Below are 21,986 nucleotides of genomic sequence, written 5' to 3'. Positions count from 1 at the left end.
TAAATGATTTAAGGTTAGGCATAGGGGTCTAAGTTATTTAGGGTTAGGCATAGGGGTCTAAATGATTTAAGGTTAGGCATAGGGGTCTAAGTTATTTAAGGTTAGGCATAGGGGTCTAAATGATTTAAGGTTAGGCATAGGGGTCTAAATGATTTAAGGTTAGGCATAGGGGTCTATGTTATTTAAGGTTAGGCATAGGGGTCTAAATGATTTAAGGTTAGGCATAGGGGTCTAAATGATTTAAGGTTAGGCATAGGGGTCTAAATGATTTAAGGTTAGGCATAGGGGTCTAAGTTATTTAAGGTTAGGCATAGGGGTCTAAATGATTTAAGGTTAGGCATAGTGGTCTAAATGATTTAAGGTTAGGCATAGGGGTCTAAGTTATTTAAGGTTAGGCATAGGGGTCTAAATGATTTAAGGTTAGGCATAGGGGTCTAAATGATTTAAGGTTAGGCATAGGGGTCTAAGTTATTTAAGGTTAGGCATAGGGGTCTAAATGATTTAAGGTTAGGCATAGGGGTCTAAGTTATTTAAGGTTAGGCATAGGGGTCTACATGATTTAAGGTTAGGCATAGGGGTCTAAATGATTTAAGGTTAGGCATAGGGGTCTAAGTTATTTAAGGTTAGGCATAGGGGTCTAAGTTATTTAAGGTTAGGCATAGGGGTCTAAATGATTTAAGGTTAGGCATAGGGGTCTAAATGATTTAAGGTTAGGCATAGGGGTCTAAATGATTTAAGGTTAGGCATAGGGGTCTAAGTTATTTAAGGTTAGGCATAGGGGTCTAAATGATTTAAGGTTAGGCATAGTGGTCTAAATGATTTAAGGTTAGGCATAGGGGTCTAAGTTATTTAAGGTTAGGCATAGGGGTCTAAATGATTTAAGGTTAGGCATAGGGGTCTAAATGATTTAAGGTTAGGCATAGGGGTCTAAGTTATTTAAGGTTAGGCATAGGGGTCTAAATGATTTAAGGTTAGGCATAGGGGTCTAAGTTATTTAAGGTTAGGCATAGGGGTCTAAGTTATTTAAGGTTAGGCATAGGGGTCTAAATGATTTAAGGTTAGGCATAGGGGTCTAAATGATTTAAGGTTAGGCATAGGGGTCTAAGTTATTTAAGGTTAGGCATAGGGGTCTAAATGATTTAAGGTTAGGCATAGGGGTCTAAATGATTTAAGGTTAGGCATAGGGGTCTAAATGATTTAAGGTTAGGCATAGGGGTCTAAGTTATTTAAGGTTAGGCATAGGGGTCTAAGTTATTTAAGGTTAGGCATAGGGGTCTAAATGATTTAAGGTTAGGCATAGGGGTCTAAATGATTTAAGGTTAGGCATAGGGGTCTAAATGATTTAAGGTTAGGCATAGGAGTCTAAATGATTTAAGGTTAGGCATAGGAGTCTAAGTTATTTAAGGTTAGGCATAGGGGTCTAAATGATTTAAGGTTAGGCATAGGGGTCTAAGTTATTTAAGGTTAGGCATAGGGGTCTAAATGATTTAAGGTTAGGCATAGGAGTCTAAGTTATTTAAGGTTAGGCATAGGGGTCTAAGTTATTTAAGGATAGGCATAGGGGTCTAAATGATTTAAGGTTAGGCATAGGGGTCTAAATGATTTAAGGTTAGGCATAGGGGTCTAAATGATTTAAGGTTAGGCATAGGGGTCTAAATGATTTAAGGTTAGGCATAGGGGTCTAAATGATTTAAGGTTAGGCATAGGGGTCTAAATGATTTAAGGTTAGGCATAGGGGTCTAAATGATTTAAGGTTAGGCATAGGGGTCTAAATGATTTAAGGTTAGGCATAGGGGTCTAAGTTATTTAAGGTTAGGCATAGGGGTCTAAATGATTTAAGGTTAGGCATAGGGGTCTAAGTTATTTAAGGTTAGGCATAGGGGTCTAAATGATTTAAGGTTAGGCATAGGGGTCTAAATGATTTAAGGTTATGCATAGGGGTCTAAATGATTTAAGGTTAGGCATAGGGGTCTAAGTTATTTAAGGTTAGGCATAGGGGTCTAAATGATTTAAGGTTAGGCATAGGGGTCTAAATGATTTAAGGTTAGGCATAGGGGTCTAAATGATTTAAGGTTAGGCATAGGGGTCTAAATGATTTAAGGTTAGGCATAGGAGTCTAAATGATTTAAGGTTAGGCATAGGGGTCTAAATGATTTAAGGTTAGGCATAGGGGTCTAAGTTATTTAAGGTTAGGCATAGGGGTCTAAATGATTTAAGGTTAGGCATAGGGGTCTAAGTTATTTAAGGTTAGGCATAGGGGTCTAAGTTATTTAAGGTTATGCATAGGGGTCTAAATGATTTAAGGTTAGGCATAGGGGTCTAAATGATTTAAGGTTAGGCATAGGGGTCTAAATGATTTAAGGTTAGGCATAGGGGTCTAAGTTATTTAAGGTTAGGCATAGGGGTCTAAATGATTTAAGGTTAGGCATAGGGGTCTAAATGATTTAAGGTTAGGCAAAGGGGTCTAAGTTATTTAAGGTTAGGCATAGGGGTCTAAATGATTTAAGGTTAGGCATAGGGGTCTAAGTTATTTAAGGTTAGGCATAGGGGTCTAAATGATTTAAGGTTAGGCATAGGGGTCTAAGTTATTTAAGTTTAGGCATAGGGGTCTAAATGATTTAAGGTTCGGTTTAGGAATGAGGGTTATTGTTTCAGTGAGGTTAGGAAAAGGCATAAACATTTATATTGGCTTAGCGTACCACTGTCCGCCATTTATTTTCTGCCAGTTCAGTATACACTACCAGAACAAAAAGGATGACTTAAATACTGTAACAACAGGCCCAGTCCTCAATTGTGTCTCTTACCTGACAATGCATGTAATTTCCTAGCAATGGTGGTCATAAATGCAATGCTCCGCTCATGTACTGTATCACCACAATGAGATGTGCTTGTTTTTAAGCTGATGCAACTGGTTCCACAATAAGGGCAGTTTGGTAACCAGCTGAGCTGTGGGGCTGAGAAATGTAACCACTCTCAGGACCAGCCATGAAATCAAAATGATAGTTTTAACTATGTCTTGAAGCTATGCAGTGTAATGATCTAATTATGTCATTATTAATTATGATGATATAATATAATACCATTGTTTACAAACAATTGAGTTAAAAGGCATATATGGGTTATGATGGTCTCAGTTAACAAGACATTTTACAAGTAATATTCTTCAAGAATGAATGCCGAAACTGTAAAATAGAAAGGCATATTTGGGTTATGATGGTCTCAGTTAACAAGACATTTTACAAGTAATATTCTTCAAGAATGAATGCCGAAACTGTAAAATAGAGGTTAAAGGCACAAGGCCAGCATTCATCATGATAGACGTAGACGTAGGTAATCCTACTTTACCTAATGTGTCCATAATCAGTCATTTCACTGATCCTATACGGTACAGGAGTCAAACTCATTCCACAGAGGGCCAAGTGTCTGCAGGTTTTCACTCCTCCATTGTACTTGATTGATGAATTAAGGTCAATAATTAGTAAGGAACTCCTACACCTGGTTGTCCAGGGCATAACTGAAAGGAAACTAACTTCTAGACAGTAGGCACTTCATGGAATGAGTTTGACACCCCTGCTATACGGCATTAAAACACCCTACATCTCGTCATACACACAATCCATTTAGAGCCTATTCAAGTTCAACAACGCATAGACTTGTTCAAACAAAGCCTCCCTGTTATGTTAGTGTTGCAATCCTAAAGCAAACAGAGGTACACAGACTGAACTTGTCCAATAAGAAATGCATATTTTCCGTTTTGCCCTAATGAATACAAAGGAGGCAAATACCAAGGTCCTGTTCACCAGGTCATGTCCATATCCTTAGGTAATTAAGGCAGAGGGAAACATACCTGGTGCTGAATGGGGAGTAGAAACACAACCAGGTGAGACGTCCCCTGCTCAACAATAGCCACGTCTCACTGATATAAAGAGGAGAACAGGGAGAATGCAGTTATAGGAATAATATGAAGATAACTGCTCACTAATACACTGAGCTTTTCTATAGTTGTTAGGAGACAAAATAATGACAGTTGATTTCATTTCATGTGAGGTGCGGAGCAGGTGAACCCAAGAGCAGACTCAGACGAGGAGACTTGTTCATATTAATTATATTTGAAAGAAGGACTGGTGGAGTTTACTATACACAGAGAAAACAACAGGATTGGATGATACAACTCACAAGGCTGAGCTTGCTTTATGCAGATTGGCATAGTGTAGTCCCTATGCAACTGTATGCCTAATAAAATCCCAGTTAATACTTTTTGGATTGAAAAAGTCTAGGTAACCTAGTCATCCCAATTTTGAATATAAACCAAATTTGGTCCCACCCACTGGGCACAGATGTCAGTTCAAAGTCTAGTTTAATTTACATTTGGTTGCGATTTCATCTAACATGAATTCAACTTGAAATCAACAGAAAATGTCACCATGTCATTGGATTTAGATTAAAAGTTGGGTGAAAAAAGGCCCACGACATGCTAACCTCTCACCATTACAATTACATGGGAGGTTAGCATTTCTGGGGGGTGTGACATTATAAACAAACAGCAAATGCATCCAACATGTTTGTGGAGTCACAACCTTGATGTAATCATTGTGTGCTAATAATATGGCACCAAATGTTTTGACATATTGTTTGGAACAATAATCATCTTCAAACATGTAACATTTCCAGAGTTGGGTCTCTGGTACTTTTGAAGAGATTATAAAAGGTCATTAACCAATCACAGCTCTCCTTTAGGGTTGCACATTCAGCAAATCACTAGCAGAGGGAGTTCCCTTTTAATACATTTTCCCATTCACTGTGTTGGTGGTGCTTATAAAATATATCATAGCTTAGCAGAGCCCACTCTGGAAAAGTTGAAGTTGGAAGTTTACATACACTTAGGTTGGAGTCATTAAAACTCATTGTTCAACCACTACACACATTTCTTGTAAACAAACTGTAGTTTTGAAAAGTCGGTTAGGACATCTACTTTGTGCATGACACAAGTAATTTTTCCAACACTTGTTTACAGACAGATTATTTCACTTATAATTCACTGTATCACAATTCCAGTGGGTCAGAAGTTTACATACACTAAGTTGACTGTGCCTTTAAACAGCTTGGAAAATTCCAGAAAAGTATGTCATGGCTTTAGAAACTTCTGGTAGGCTAATTGACATAATTTGAGTCAATTTGAGGTGTACCTGTGAATGTATTTCAAGGCCTACCTTCAAACTCAGTGACCCTTTGCTTGACATCATGGGAAAATCAAAAGAAATCAGCCAAGACCTCCACAAGTCTGGTACATCCTTGGGAGCAATTTCCAAACGCCTGAAAGTACCATGTTCATCTGTACAAACAAAAGTACACAAGTATAAACACCATGGGACCACGCAGCCGTCATACCGCTCAGGAAGGAGAAGAGTCCTGTCTCCTAGAGATGAGCGTACTTTGGTGCGAAAAGTGAAAATCAATCCCAGAACCACAGCAAAGGACCTTGTGAAGATGCTGGAGGAAACCGGTACAAAAGTATCTATATCCACAGTAAAACGAGTTCTATATCGACATAACCTGACGGCCGCGCAGCAAGGAAGAAGCCACTGCTTTACAAAAGAGATGGCATCATGAGGACGGAAAATTATGTGGATATATTGAAGCAATATCTCAAGACATCAGTCAGGAAGTTTAAGCTTGGTCGCAAATGGGTCTCCAAATGGACAATAACCCCAAGCATACTCCCAAAGTTGTGGCAAAATTACTTAAGGACAACAAAGTCAAGGTGTTGGAGTATTTTATATTTTGAGTATTTACTTCCTCCTCTGATATTTACACTGCTTTTACACGTATGCATTGTCTTTTAAAATAGTATTTACATTTCATAACACTACTTACACATGATATACTAGGGCTCTCCAACCCTATTCCTCGAGAGCTATCATCATGTAGGTTTTCGCTCCAACCCTAATCTAGCGCACCTGATTCTAATAATTAGCTGGTTGATAAACTGCACCAGGTCATTTACAACTCTGGGGCAGGAGTGAGAACCTACAGGAGGGTCGCTCTCCAACCCACATTGACAAAACTAAGCACATTATGAAGGTGTGTATTTCTTTGACAAATTGCACACGGCAGGGAAGTGGGCAGTGTGTCTAAGGTGTGACATGAAGGTCAAAGGCTAGAGAGGCTGTCCCTCTGCCTGTAGTAGCACACCAGTTCTAGGCTTATCCTCACTCAAGGATGTGGAGACACATGACTGCAATGTGACTCAGCTAGGTGTCAGGTGTGGCTTTTAGTCAAAGCTAGCAACATCATTCTGTTTAAGTTCAAAGTCAAATCTCAGAGCTAGTAGGTAAGCACCCTTCACCCAGTATATTATTTCCTTGAAGAGCAGTGTGGAATGTGATGTAGATATGAATTATTGGATGTAGCTGTTCTCTATGTTTGAATGGAGTCTGTCTGTCTGATTTAGTGTTGAGTTTCCAATGTGTTTGTCTTTTATCAAGTCTGTATCATTGGTTGTTAGAATAAGGATTGTGTTTCTTTTAACCGACAAGATCGAAACAGAAAACATCGGAATTAACGTTTTATCAGATACTGTGTGTGCGCGTGTGTGTGTGTGTGTATAGATCCTACATAGCTATATTCATGTATTTAAATATTAGCTGGCTTTATGGCAACTTGTTATCAAAACAGTCACACAGGTTTGTTATTACCATGTAATTTATTGTCTACTCTGGTATTTCCCGTTGTATAACGTGCTGTCTTTATTTGACTGTGTAGTATGTTTACGTAGAACCTGTCCTCTCATTAGTAACCCTTTAGGTTACATATCCTGCAACCTGTAGTTAATTACCCCGGGCAAGGGTGAAATCACAGCCCCCAACACATTGGGTCCCATGACTCCTTAGTTCAATAGTCTTACTGTATCCTCAATAGTTATTGATATATTCTGGTTCAGAGGGTGGACTCTATACACACAATAGCCCGGATAAGTATCCAGAGTATTTGTTTAGTTTGTCCACATGGCTAATTTGTTTCTCTGGATGGAAAGCATGTCCTGTGAACTCAGGATCTTAGTGACAACCACTCCCTCAGTCACTTCATAAGTCACTAACCTAACAGAAACCTAAGCTTGTCTTATTGACTTTGATTACTGTTATGACAACCACATAATATGCATGACTAGTGAACCAATGAAATGGTCCGCTGATAGAGAACTAGCCTCGTCAGCAGATGTCTGCCCTCACCCTAAAACCTGTCTGTGGTCTGAGTTTATGATTGACCAGTATTCCTCGTGCTAAAATAATCATTGTCAACTTTACGAATACATGCAATAATAGTGATTAGATTTAGCCTTTTCTTAATAAACTTCTAAACGAACAGCCTTTCCTTTTGGCAGGCCAAATGATGTGTCTTGGACCAAATTGTAGAATTGGGCACCGGAGCCTGATGGGCATTCTCCTGCTGGGCTGCTTGCTGACCTGTCTACTGTACCGACCTGCTATCACCTGGCTCCCTGTCCTGGCCAAGCACTTCCAGGCGGAGCACAAACAGGATGTTACCGTGCTGGTCTGGCACTGGCCCTTTGACCATCCCTTTAAACTGAACTCCTGCAGGTCCTTGTACAACATCGAAGGCTGTCACCTGACAGCGGACAGAGAGCTGTACAGTCAAGCGGATGCTGTTCTTATCCACCACAGAGAAATCGAAGAGGATTTATCCAACCTGCCCCAAGAACCACGGCCCTCCTTCCAGAAATGGGTGTGGATGAATTTCGAATCGCCGGCACACACGAATAGAATACCTGGCTTGGAAGATCTGTTTAATGTGACTTTGAACTACAGGCAGGATGCAGACATCAACATGCCTTATGGATCTCTCGTCCCTCGGACTGAAGAGATGGAGGAGTTTGTCCCGCATAAAAACCGACTGGTCTGTTGGATCGTTAGCAACTGGAACCGAAAACACAAGAGGACTTGGTACTACATGGAGCTGCGCAAATTCATCAGGATTCACACCTACGGGGACCCTTTCAACAAAAAGGTATCTCTTAGTGAATACAGAATGATCGTGGCCAGCTGTAAATTCTACTTGTCTTTTGAGAACTCCGTCCATAAGGACTACATCACAGAAAAACTATATAACGCTCTCAAGTTGGGCGCAGTTCCTGTGGTCATGGGCCCGTCAAGAGGGAACTATGAGAAGTTCATCCCTGGAGATTCCTTCATCCATGTGGATGACTTCCGCTCGCCCAGAGCCCTGGCCAAACACCTCCTCTTCTTGGACGAGAATGAGGAGATGTACCGTAAATACTTCAAGTGGCAGAGGATCCACACGGTCCGTATCAACAGCTTCCCCATTCAGAATGCCTGCAACAGCTGTGAGTACATCAGAGGCCACCCTGAGAATCGGATGGTTACTGAGCTCTATAAATGGTTCTGGGAGGAGTGATGCTGAGACACTTGGAGTAAATCTACTACAAATGAACGATATCCACTTCTCCATAGTTATGGGTGGGGGGGAACTGAGCAATATGTGTCTTTTACACAACGGCAGAAATGCCAAAAATGATATTTCATTAAAGTACATTCACCGAACTTCCCCCACTTGAACAATTCATGGGGTGTTACAAGTCATATTTATATATGTTTGACTTCTGTGCTCTTCGCTACTGCTCTACCACATGTTAACTGATGAAAACAGTGTGATGGTGACATACCACCACTATCTGCTTGTTTACTATTGGGTCCACTAAAAGAGTGCCTTTCGCATCCCTTTTATATTGGTGCACAATGTTCTGCACTAATATTACATTTTAAAAGCCTGTTTTAACAAAGTGCCCTTTTTAATAGAGACCAAATGGAGAATTCAAAAAATCAGATATGTATAAAGGCAAAATGGAGCATTTTGACATGTCCCTCCATCAACCCTGTGTCACTTCAAGGAAGAATTTAACCCACTTATTCCCCAAATTTCTCCAAGTTTCAACATCTTTGTAAAGCCGTAGTTATTGTACTTGGACAAAGTAATCTCTGAACATTTATTTATTTCATGTAATTCATTTACGTCTGTCCCTCATTTTAAGGTCAACCCTGTTATGTGAACTGAACTTAATATTTACCTTTATTTAACTAGGCAAGTCAGTTAAGAACAAATTCTTATTTTCAATGACGGCCTAGGAACAGTGGGTTAACTGGTCTAGGAACGGTGGGTTAACTGGTCTAGGAACGGTGGGTTAACTGGTCTAGGAACGGTGGGTTAACTGGTCTAGGAACAGTGGGTTAACTGGTCTAGGAACAGTGGGTTAACTGGTCTAGGAACAGTGGGTTAACTGGTCTAGGAACAGTGGGTTAACTGGTCTAGGAACAGTGGGTTAACTGGTCTAGGAACGGTGGGTTAACTGGTCCAGGAACGGTGGGTTAACTGGCCTAGGAACGGTGGGTTAACTGGCCTAGGAACGGTGGGTTAACTGGTCTAGGAACGGTGGGTTAACTGGTCTAGGAACGGTGGGTTAACTGGTCTAGGAACGGTGGGTTAACTGGTCTAGGAACGGTGGGTTAACTGGTCTAGGAACGGTGGGTTAACTGCCTTGTTCAGGTATGGTGAAACTATTCGAGCAGATCATGTCAACCCTGTTACTCATAGACAGGCTTTCATTCAATTGCCACTCCCTTTTGCACCAACCTTCCGTTCCCCTGTCACAAGTGGATGTATGGCTTATTTAAGAAAGAATCATCAGCCCTGTTACTTTTTGGGGCGTTTAATAGGCCCTTACTATAGTCTAAAAAAAAATTGAGCTGGGGTAAAATGTGCTCTTTTAGACAGACTGTTAAAATGAGGTGAAATCAAAAGTTATTTTTGCCCAAGTTACACTTCTCAAAAGGCACCAAATTGGTGGAAAGACCCTATTAACATTACTGTGAGAGAGATTTGGTTTTCAACTGTAATGCCTGTTGAGAAAGTCTGGTTACTGTTGAAGGTACTATAGCTCTCCTCCCTCTGGTCACTGGAATAGACTCTGTGAGAGACTCCACTGCGATCAGTCCTGCTTTTTCTATACCACGTGATTGGGAACGTGATAAAGGGTAATGTACGGTACGTCTCGCTCATATACAGGTAGAACTCCCAGTTGTTAGGCAATTGCCTTTTACTGTACAATGGTTGCTAGGTTGTCACAATTAATGTGTCATGTATTTTCACACGTTAAGGGACCTTGTTCGCTCCACTGTTAGGCAACAGGGATTGATCACAGACTCAGAGATTCAGTGTATGAATTAGGAAAAGAAAGATTGATGTAGTACACACCTGTTCCAATACAATACAATGGGTTAGTATGAGACACCACTCTTTACTGCCACCCAACGGAGTTGAAAGACGTAAATTAATATGTTGCAGTACACCTGGCGACCACTAGATGGCACTGCAACCCCACTGTACACATGCATGTTACATTGTTGAAAAACCATTTGCATCAGTGTGAATATGAATATTTATATATGTGAGAAAATGAATACCATTTGTCAAATGAATGAAGATCTGAGCTCAAATGAGAGGTTGGAGAAATGGTGGAGATTAGCTTGTTGCTTAATGGTTTAATTGAAACCTGCCGCTAATTAGCTATGGCTATAATCACCCAAACTTATGAACAACTCCATGAATTTTTCTTCGGCTCTTTCAAATGTAGAGAATAGAATGTGGCCCTGGGAATGAGTGTAAAATGACTGCATCATGAAGAACTCTTAAGTCTGCCCACAACTTTCACCCATTCTTACATCCCCTTGCCCTTTGAAGGATCCCTTCTAATGCTTTATTAACTGTACAGTACATACAGAAAACCCCTACATTCTTCTTCTTCCGCAAGTTTCATTATGTTTTGGTCATGGAAACTATTAGAATATCACTATTTCTACTTCCTATTTCTATATTTCTGGTCTATTTCTATCTCCGACCTCCACTAATGTCAGTTAATTTCCCATATTGATGTCGTCATTACCTCACTATGTGGTAACACATATGAGATAGGTGACAATGTTAACTCTGAGATTTAGTCATGCGTCTAGGGACTGACTCTGTGGTTTTCAAATAGAGGTAGAATACATCTACAGACGACTCCTGGTTTGGCAGATGCCAGGAGAACGCTACCTGACTGAATACATAGTACGAACCAAAGTTTGGTAGCGGAATAATGTCTGTGGCTGTTTTTCATTGTTCGGGCTAGGCCCATTAGTTCCAGTGAAGGGAAATCTTACCGCTACAGCCTACAATGACATTCTAGATGATTCTGTGCTTCCGGCTTTGTGGCAACAGTTCGGAGAAGGCCCTTTACTGTTTCAGCATGACAATGCCCCTGTGCACAAAGCAAGGTCCATACAGAAATGGATTGTCAAGATTGGTGTGGAAGAACTTGACTGGCCTGCACGGAGCCCTGACCTCAACCCCATCGAATGCCTTTGGGATTAATTGGAATGCCGACTACAAACGAGACCTAACCGCCCAACATGTGCCCAACTTAGCTAATGCTCTTGAGGCTGAATGGAAGCAAGTCCCAGCAACAATGTTCCAACATCTAGTGGAAAGCCTTCCCAGAAGAGTGGAGGCTGTGATAGCAGATAAGGAGAGACCAACTCCATAATAATGCCCATGATTTTGGAATGAGATGTTCTACGAGCAGGTGTCCACATACGTTTGGTCACGTAGAGTACCTGTCCATTACTGATGGCTGTCTCCCACCAGTCCCTTCTCTGTTATCCTTTCTTCTTGCTGCTCTCTTCTCTCCCTCTTTCCCCCGCTTGGCTGTAAATTATTGAGCTCTTTCTTTCAAGGGGACCACTCCCTCATCAGATCTGTGGGCCATCGAGTTTGCCGCTTCACCGCTCCTTCACCCCCAGCAACAGCCGTCCCCACGTCACCTCCTGACATTGAAGAAATCACATGTCCCTCACTCTCTTTTCTACCACTCTCTCTCTCGCACGCTTGCTTGCTGTAAATTTAGCTCTCTCCTCCCTTTCAACTTTCTCCCTCTCGTGTGTTACTTCCCCAACCTCCCTCTTTTCTCTACCACACTCTCTGTGTTTCTGTAATGTCACGGCTCACTGCTGAGTGTCACGGAGTTGATGGAGAGGGAAAAAATGGAGGCGTGAGGCAATGGAAGGAGGGTTGACGTGTGTGTGTGTGTGTGTGTGTGTGTGTGTGTGTGTGTGTGAGGGAGCGAGTGGGGGAGGGAGATTTGTCTGATGGTAAAATGTTCCAGCTGGGTGAAGAAACAGCAGACAGTCAGTCGATGCACCTCCTCCTACTATAACTACTACAGTTCCATGTAGACTGGTGCTACACACTGACTTCCCAAGTGATGTTCACGTACAGTCCCCCAAAATACCCCCCTCACCGAATCACATCTCTTTCTCATGTCCAGCCTGGCAAACCTATGGTTTAATGCAATGTGTTGTTTAAAATGTTATCAGCAACCTCTGACAGTGAGTAACACTTCTGTTGGATGATTACATGACATTACGTGGGATAATACCATTTGAACAGGTTGTTTCCGTTCTCCCTTTTCATATTCATCTCATTACATCTCATATTCTGTTGATCTATTTCATGCTTTAGTGTGTAGTTCAGAACTCTAACTCTGGTAGATTAGTAAATGCCTGGTTTGATTGTACAGAGAACACACTCTCTCTCTCTCTCTCTCTCTCATATTCAATTCAAAGGGCTTTACTGACATGAGAAACATATGTTTATATTGCCAAAGCAAATGGAACAGACAGACAAAGGAAACATTAGTAAACATTACACTCACAAGTTAAAAGAATATAGACATTTGAAATGTTATATTATTGGCTATGTACAGTGTTGTAACAATGTGCAGGTAGATACATATAGGTTGTATTTACAATGTTTGCACTCCACTGGTTTCCCTTTTCTCATGGCAACGGGCCAAAGATCTTGTTGCGACTGCACACTGCTCTATTTAGACTAACAGATATGGAAGTTTATCCACGTTTGATTTGTTTTCAAATTTGATGTGGGTTTGTGTGATCTGTGGGAAATATGTCTCTCTCTCTCTCTCTGAGGAGGCTGGTGGGAAGAGATATAGGAGGATGGGTTCATTGTAACGGAACAGTATCAAACATATGGAAACCATATTCCATTTCAGCTATTACAATGAGCCTGTCCTCCTACAGCTCCACCCACCAGCCTCCTATGCTCTCTCTCTCCCCCCTCCCTCCCCAGACAGTCCTTGTTGTGTTGGGTTCATTGTGTTCCCGGCAGAAAGCAGTGAAGCAGACCCTAACAGTCCATTTTAGAAGCTGCCACTGTCTCTGATCTAAAACACAATCAGTGAGCCATTTTGCCTGGGTCCAACAGCAACATTAAAAAGTCAATACACGACTGCACTGTTTAATACAATGATGTTTGCGTGTCATCTTTCTTTATCTGGGAGGTCAGTCAATAGCATTGATTCAATCACCACCAGCAGGACAAAGGCATAGACACAAAAAACAACTGTCCACAAAGCAAACCAAATGCATATAAACAGCACTAATACCTCAAATGGGGACAGTGTCAACCGGTTCTAGCTCTTTTGGAGCCCTAAGCTCATTTTGATTGGACGGGCCCCCACCAACCCCCGAACAAACCATGATACACATACAAACATGAACCTACAAACACACACAAATAAAAAAAAGGTGCCTGAGTGAACACACAACCAGGTGGTGATCAGAGGAGTGTATGTACAGCTAACTGACGAAACAAAGGGCCACCAGAGCTCCCAGAACAGCTTCAATGCACCTTGGCATAGATTCTACACGTGTCTGGAACTCTATTGGAGGGCGGCGGATCCATTCTACCCTGAGAAATTCCATCATTTGGTGTTTAGTTGATGGTGGTGGAAAACACTCTCTCAGGCACCGTTCCAGAATCTCCGATATGTGTTCAGTTGGTTTGAGATTTGGTGACTCACACACACACACACACACACACACACACACACACACACACACACACACACACACACACACACACACACACACACACACACACACACACACACACACACACACACACTTTAAACCCCCTATGCTCCTTTGAGACCCCTCTTTCAAAGTCACTGAGATCTCTTCTTCTAGCCAAGGTAACCAAAATAATGGGCAACTGGGAATTTTATACATGACCCTAAGCATGATGGGATGTTTTAATTGCTTAAGGAACTATGGAACCACACCTGTGTGGATGCACCTGCTTTCAATATACTTTGTGTCCTTCATTTACTCCAGTGTTTCCTTTATTTTGTCAGTTACCTGAACGTAGGCTTGGCCTTACGATTTTTGTGAATTTGTGTGTGAATCATGTTTGCAGAAGGGACAGATGTCCTCAACCACCAAAACCACATATTTGGTGTGAAATGTTGTTTTGTAGCTCCATGACAGCTAATCAAACAGATTAACAGCAACAAACAGCCGACGGGATCAAAATAAAACACAAACAGAGTGAGGGAGGAATTCAAGTCGGGAGGCTGCTTGAGCCAGTGACACCCCCAACCTGTAACAGCTATGAAAGCTACAGGGTAAGCCTGTTCTAGGCTTACTGGGTTTAGTTGTTTTTGTTTGAGAAGTAAATCTGGTAAACATTCATCACCGCCTATCACCTATTGAGCATTGTAAATAAATATGTACATCAGAGCCTCTTGCCTCCCGCTGAATCTCTGCCACAAGACTGCATCTCTACGCTACCTGTTCTACAGAAGTATAGAGACAGAGAGGAGAGAGAGAGAGAGAGAGAGTGGCCTATGGCAACAGAGAGAGGGAGAGAGAGAGAGAGAGTGGCCTATGGCAACAGAGAGAGGGAGAGAGAGGGAGAGAGAGAGTGGCCTATGGCAACAGAGAGAGGGAGAGAGAGAGAGAGAGAGAGAGAGAGGCCTATGGCAACAGAGAGAGGGAGAGAGAGAGAGAGAGTGGCCTATGGCAACAGAGAGAGGGAGAGAGAGGGAGAGAGAGAGTGGCCTATGGCAACAGAGAGAGGGAGAGAGAGAGAGAGAGAGAGAGGCCTATGGCAACAGAGAGAGGGAGAGAGAGAGAGAGAGCAGAGAGGTGTAGATCGGAGTCGAGGTAGGAGTGCCCCAGCTCCTCTGATAGGTGATGATCTGTAAAGGAGGAAGTGGGAATTGGATGATCTGGTGTAGGTTATTAGTTGAGCTCTGTTAGACCATGTAATAGTCTCTGTGCGCAACAGGGGGCCTCTCTATTCCACCAGCCCCCTGTAGCCTGGAGGACACCGCAATATGGGAGATACTCACAGCTCCACAACAAACACAAACATGCTGGGTGGCTGTTTACAGGTGTGTGTGTGGGGGGGGGGGCTAACACCACGGTGCGATGGCATGAGTGCTGATTCAGGTCTCCCGATCCCCACAGCTCGGCATTTCATCACACCTTCCTCCTTTTCCTCGCTGCCCTCCAATCTCCATCTCCTCTCCTCCTCCACTTGCTTGCTTTCTCACCCTCACCCTCAATTCGTCACACATGCTTTTTCATTTCCTCCCTCTACCTACTGATGGGTAAAAACAGCTTGAGGTATGCTGCGTCTAGCTAGCCACCGACAACCCGGCGTGGTGAAAGTGAGTGCTTGACAGTTATGAGACAGCTATCAACCTCTGTGACTTCAGCAGGAGCAGAGCAGAACGCTGCAGAGTGGTGGCTACAATGGAGTGGGCTGGCTGCAGAGTGGGCTGGCTGCAGAGTGGGCTGGCTGCGGAGTGGGCTGGCTGCGGAGTGGGCTGGCTGCGGAGTGGGAGGCCGGGAGCCACAACGGAAGAGCTGGACAGACGTCGTCTGAGTGACGAGAGGAATTCGGTTGTTCAATTTTTTCAATTTAAAAAAAAAAGTTGCTCCTAGATAGGTTAGGAGTTGAAGAACTGGCACTTATGAACTCTTGAGAAGGAGAAAACCGAGTAGCACCCTGCTCCCACTTCCCCATGTGCAATTAGGGAATAGGTAGAGAAGTAGAGGAAATGTCTCCTCTCCATTACAGTAGATTGGTGTCAGAGGCTCAGAGTAAAAATAGACAGATCATGTTGATGAGTCACTCCAGGTGGGGCCAGGAGACTGGAGAGATCGTACTCCTCTCCTCTTTTCTTCTCCTCTCTTCTCTCCGTCCTCCACTTCAGATGTGTAGAGCACCTGAGGATGTAGCTAAGGACGCTCTCAGTGGAACACAGGAAAGAAGTAGAGAAGTTTCACCTGCAGCAGACCCCACAGTAAATGTGCAGTTTAACCGCAGGCCCTGGGGCTTATTACATCAGTGTTTTCCCTGTGAATTTCTAGCTGAACACCAGTGTCATAGTGGTTGGTATCGTCTCCCCAGCAGCTATCACATCAACGCTTTTTGGCTAAGAGCTAGAAACAGGGAAACGGTGTCTGTCGTCGACATCTTGTTGATCACCGGTAGACTGTGTTCGAATGTCACACACAACACAAACTTGTGCGAACACACACACAGACACACACGAATGCACGTACACACACACCACACTCTTTCTCTCTTTCTCTTACACACACACACACACAACTGCAGTGCACATTTGACTGCGCAGTAATCCAGCTTTGTTTAAAGGGAGTAAATACAACAAATGAATCAATAAACAAACCCCCTGCCAGGGTATTTTATGTGGCATCTGTTTCCCATTCCTCTGCTTCGGCACAAAGGGCTGGCTGGGTGCCGCGGCATTGTGGCCAAACCTCTCAGTCTGGGTGGGCTGAGGGATCTGCATTGTGGCCAAACCTCTCAGTCTGGGTGGGCTGAGGGATCTGCATTGTGGCCAAACCTCTCAGTCTGGGTGGGCTGAGGGATCTGCATTGGGCTTCATTATACTCACTCACTCACTCACTCACTCACTCACTCACTCACTCACTCACTCACTCACTCACTCACTCACTCACTCACTCACTCACACACTCTCTCTCTCTCTCTCTCTCTCTCACACACACGCACACACACCTTTATCTTTCCCCTGCAGTTTTGGTGGCTACCTGTTAAAGAGAGAGAGAGGGAGAGAGAGAATGTTAGAGGCATTCTCTTGAGCTTTACAGGACAATGTACTGTTCTTTAGAGCAGAGTTTACCAAACTCGGTCCTGGGACCCCCCCTGGGTGCATGTTTTGGTTTTTGCCCTAGCACTACACAGCTGATTCAAATAATCAACTCACCATCAAGCTTTAATTATTTGAATCAGCTGTGTAGTGCAAAACGTGCACCAATGGAGGGCCCCAGGACCGAGTTTGGTAAACCCTACTTTAGAGGGAGCTGGTTCACCATTGCCTACGCCCTGTATCTCCTATCTCCCCCTTCTCCACTTCTTCACGCTCTTATTTCTCCTGGCTCCCTTTCTTTGCGTCCCTGCATCCCTCCCTCCATCTTTCCTTTCCTCAGTCTATTTCTCCCCTTCTATCCCCCTATATCTCTCTCTCTTTTCCTCATTCTCAGCTGTCTTCCATACCTCAGGGATCTCATTAAGCCACTAATTTCAAATAAATAAAACAAAGTGCAGAGACAAAATGAGAGATCTATAAAAAAAACGGGGTTGTAATGAGCTTTCCATTTCCTTATTCTGGCGCCTTTCTCCCTCTCACCCCTTCACTCTCCTTCCATCTTTGTCTCACTGGCTGCCTCTGTCAATTCAATCAATCTCAAACAGGCTTCATTGGCATGACAGAGGCATTATAGACTTGCCTGAGGTTTTAGAGACAAACAGACAAAAATGGCGCATTATATCTGTCTCTTCTTCCTCCCTTTCCTGTCTTTTCTTCCCCTCCTCGCCTCAACGTCTAGTCACATTCTCCCAGCCAGCCAGTGAACAATGCTCCCTCCTCCTCCTCCTCCTCCTCAGCCATCTTCCCCCTCATCCCCCTCCTCTGTTCAGGTCTTTTCTCTCTACTGTTGTCCATCTGGACGAGCTCAGTAACAATAATGTTCTATCTGTGTTTCCCATTAGCGCTGGAGAAGACTGCCAGTTTGGTCGGCTCGGCTCAGACACTCTCTAGTGACTCCATCTCTGTCTTCCTGCGCCATCTCCCTTTCCCTCTCTCCCTCTTTCTCAATCCCACGCGGTCTTCCTCTCTCTCATCTCTCATCTCTCATCTCTGTCTTTCTCTATCTCTCTTCTCTCTCTCTCTCTCTCTCTCTCTCTCTCTCTTATCTATATCTCTCTCTTCTCTCTCTCTCTCTCTCTCTCTCTCTCTCTCTCTCTCTCTTATCTATATCTCTCTTCTCTCTCCTTTTTTTCTCTGTGTGTTTTTCCTACTACAGTAACAGTAGTAGGAGATTGATTACTCTCTAGGCTCCTGTCTCTCTGCTTCAACAGTGGATGGGGTTGGTATCCCGGGGCCATGAGAAGTATTGGGGTTGACCCAGCCAGTCCTCCCTCTCCTTCAGAGAGCAGCTGTAGGAGAGGCCTGACCCTGCTACTGTATCAAGTCAGACAACCTGGGAATCCTCTGGGAATGTACTTACTGGGAATGTACTGGGCCAGGGTAGGGGTCAGAGAGCAATGGGAATCAAGATGGGCGTCATGGGAACATAGCTTATTATTTGAATCGATCAACCTTCAGAAGGGGTGAGTAGCAGCTCAGATCCTGCAGTGGAAGTCCTGCTGCACTAGTCCATGGGACTCCCTGGACTACCACAGAGATCAACAAAATGTTGCTGCAGAAGAGAGAGAAAGCGAGAGAGTGTGAGAGAGGTAGAGTGGAGGGTAAGCAAAAGAGGGGAAAAAAGAATGGCTGGATAAAAGAAATCTTGATTTTGTCTGAGAGGGTATTGATTTTTTCCTCTGGGTTGCCCATGTGCGCCCAGTCTGTTATTAGTTTAGAAACAAAAAAAAAGTAGGCTGTGGAGAGAGAGAGAAAGTGGTGAAAGAGGTGGCGGCAGGGTTGTGTGTGTGTGTGTTCGAGTGTGTATGTGTGTATGCGCGTGCGTGTGTTCGAGTGCGTTTATGTGTGTGTATGTGCACATCCACTTGTGTGTGTATGCACATCTGTGTGTGCTTGTGTTTGAGTGTGTGTGTCGGCCTGGCGGGTAGACCCGTATGCACCCCTGCGTTGGATCGCTCGGCCGGTTGGAGAGAGATGGGGGATTAGTGTGTGAGATTAGAGAGATGATTACACAATGTCTTCGCTCTAATGATCCACTCTGTTTGGTCATCTTATCGTCCCTGCTGCACCGGATCCCACTACCACCGCTGATACCAGATAACACTGGGATTACCCCCCGGGCCCCCCGGCCCCCGAGACCAATGTAGCAGGGTGGACACAGACCTGGCCTGGGCTACCCCCCCCAGAGAAGGAAGGAAGGAAGGAAGGAAAGGAGAGAGAGAGAGAGAGAGAGAGAGAGAGAGAGAGGGAGAGAGAGAGAGAGAGAGAGAGAGAGAGAGAGAGAGAGAGAGAGATGACTCACTGTACAACCCACTGTGCTGCTGACCCCTAGAGTCCACTGAATCAGCCAGACCCCCTCATTTCTCAGAGAGACATTACACTGACCCCCTTAAGACCATAGACTACACAGCCTTGGACACTGTTCCCACAATTACATTGTAAAGGATGCAGTGGGGAGTACAATACCACTAATAGGTTGTGTGTACAGGTAACTGCCAAAATAAAGGAAACACTTGAGTAAATCAGGGATACAAAGTATATTGAAAGCATGTGCCTCCACGCAGCAGGTGTAGGTCATGTATAAAAATGCCCAGTTGCCTATAATGTTGTTTACCTTGGCTAGATGAGGACATCGCAGTGATTTTGTAAGAGGGGTCTCAAAGGAGCATAGTGGGGTTTAAACGGTGTGTGTGTGTGTGTGTGTGTGTGTGTGTGTGTGTGTCTCAGTCACCAGATGATCTCAGCCCAATTCAACAATTATGTGAGATTCCGGAGCGGCACCTGAGACAGTGTTTTCCACCATCATCAACAAAACACAAAATGATGGAATTTCTCATGGATTTAAAGGTGTTGCATCCCTCCAATAGAGTTCTAGACACTTGTAGAATCTGTGCCAAGGTGCATTGAAGCTGTTCTGGCGGATGGTGGTGTTTCCTTTATTTTGGAAACCTGTATGTCTACATATTGTAAGTGTCTGCAGCACAATGTGCTAGTAACTCTAAGGGTGGGTGGGCGTTGTTTGTGTGTGTCTGTGGGGGGGGGGGGGGCTGTGTGTATGTTCATATTTGTGATGGCCTGCATTTGTCATAACGCGTATGATTGTGTGCAAATGTTAGTGTGTGTGTTTAAATGTGTGTGTGCGAGTAAGTGTTTGTATGAGTGTGTGTGTATGACTATGTGTGTGTGTGTGTGTGTGCACTTCTCTCCATGCCTGCACGCTGCTCTGATCTCCCCATTACAAGGTCGATTAAGCCACTAATCCTCAAAATACACGCGTCCAAAAGCACGACAGTGGAGTAAGGAGGGAAAGAAGTATTCTTCTCCCAAGGAAAAAATGTCTGAAGCTTTCAGTGCTGAGGCTGCAGCCAGGGGCCTAAGCCCTACACCAATACAGTGTTGTACAGAGTATGAGCACAGTGATGTGTTTTACCTCCAGAACCATGCTGACTGGGGATTAGCACCCAGACCTAAACCCTGGAAAACGATGCCTTCAGAGGCTGCCTTCAGTCCCCCCTCCAATTGAATTCAGTACACGTCCAGAATATAAGTGGGAATCTGTGATATTATGTGTCATTATATTACCTCACCAATGTTTAATACATCTAAGGAACTTTGTTTTTTCTTGTTTTGGTGGTGGGAGTGGGGGAGGGGTATATTTTAATGAAAGTCACACTGAAAATTAAATACACTGACAAAACAGATTCTAAATTGCTGAACACAACTTACTAGAAAAAAACAAGATAAAAATCTCCTTACCTCCTTATTTTCTCCATCATGCACTTTGTAGCTCATTCTGCAAATCTGCTTCTCCACCTTCTATCTCTCTCTCTCCTCTGTTCTTCTCTCTCTCTCTCTCTCTCTCTCTCTCTTTCTCTCCTCTCTCTGGCCTTCTCATTCTCTCTCTCTCTCTCTCTCTCTCTCTCTCTCTCTCTCTCTCTCTCTCCACATATTCCTCCCTATCACCTTCTCCATATGATTGCGTGCTGAAACGTAGTAATTACAGTGGCTTTTTAATTATGCATTCCTTGTCCTCTCGCTGCTCCTGCTGGATGGAGGGGGAACCGGCTTAACCTTTAATTAGTGTGAGTGAGCCGAGCTAGCCCACCAATGAGGCTCAGACTCAGCCAGGGATGGAGCTGGTCCTCTGGACTGTGGAGGAGGCCTGATAGGGGTGTTAGGGTTGTATCCATTGGCCCATCTCTGATCTCTTATTCCATTCCATATCTGATCTAACCCCTAGATCTGCACCTGGGGAGCTGGGGCCTGGATAGAGGTTGAAACCCCTGCATACTCGTATCCTGACTCTAACAACGCAGAGGTTGCTCTGTTAGCTCCTTCAGAGTTTAGACCCCCGCTCAACCCCTTACTCCTCCTGTCCCTCATCGACCGATTACTCCAGCGCTTGTCTCTCCCAGGATCCAGACACACATACAGTATATAACCTTGTACCCCTCCCACTTTCTCTCCCAGCTCCAGCACCTCACCTCTGGTTGCCCCACCGCCCCACCTTCACTCCACCCTACCACAGAGAGCCTCTCCTCACAGCTGGTGGCCTGCATGGTCTCAAATAATCCAGCTAACACTGCTGATCTCTTTAACTACATTCATATGTTGCTCTCACATCTTCAACTTCCTGTAGCTCTGTAGTGCATCAGCAGCCTGAATGTTTACCATCAGTAGGCTGAAGGTTTACCATCAGTAGGCTGAAGATTTACCATCAGTAGCCTGAAGGTTTACCATCAGTAGGCTGAAGGTTTACCATCAGTAGGCTGAAGGTTTACCATCAGTAGGCTGAATGTTTACCATCAGTAGCATGAAGGTTTACCATCAGTAGACTGAAGGTTTACCATCAGTA

At 43.8% G+C, this 21,986-nt stretch overlaps 1 protein-coding gene across 2 annotated transcripts in view; it reads left to right on the top strand.

The window, feature by feature from the left end:
* The first annotated feature begins 6,814 nt into the window (after nucleotides 1-6,814).
* Nucleotides 6,815-21,986, top strand: part of LOC115124479 (4-galactosyl-N-acetylglucosaminide 3-alpha-L-fucosyltransferase 9-like) — a 30,951-nt gene continuing 15,779 nt past the window's right edge. For both annotated transcript variants that reach the window (XR_010461209.1, XM_065010329.1), the window contains exon 1: nucleotides 6,815-8,362. Coding sequence is in view for 1 of the 2 variants with exons in the window: in XM_065010329.1 (XP_064866401.1) it covers nucleotides 7,387-8,362 (976 nt within the window). In the remaining variant the exon portion in view is untranslated. The remainder of the gene's footprint in view (nucleotides 8,363-21,986) is intronic.

Source organism: Oncorhynchus nerka, linkage group LG26 (genome assembly GCF_034236695.1).
Source record: "Oncorhynchus nerka isolate Pitt River linkage group LG26, Oner_Uvic_2.0, whole genome shotgun sequence".
In the NCBI taxonomy this organism is placed as follows: Eukaryota; Metazoa; Chordata; class Actinopteri; order Salmoniformes; family Salmonidae; genus Oncorhynchus; species Oncorhynchus nerka.
Note: the sequence above shows the minus strand (reverse complement) of the source record. Positions and strands in the feature narration are given on the sequence as shown.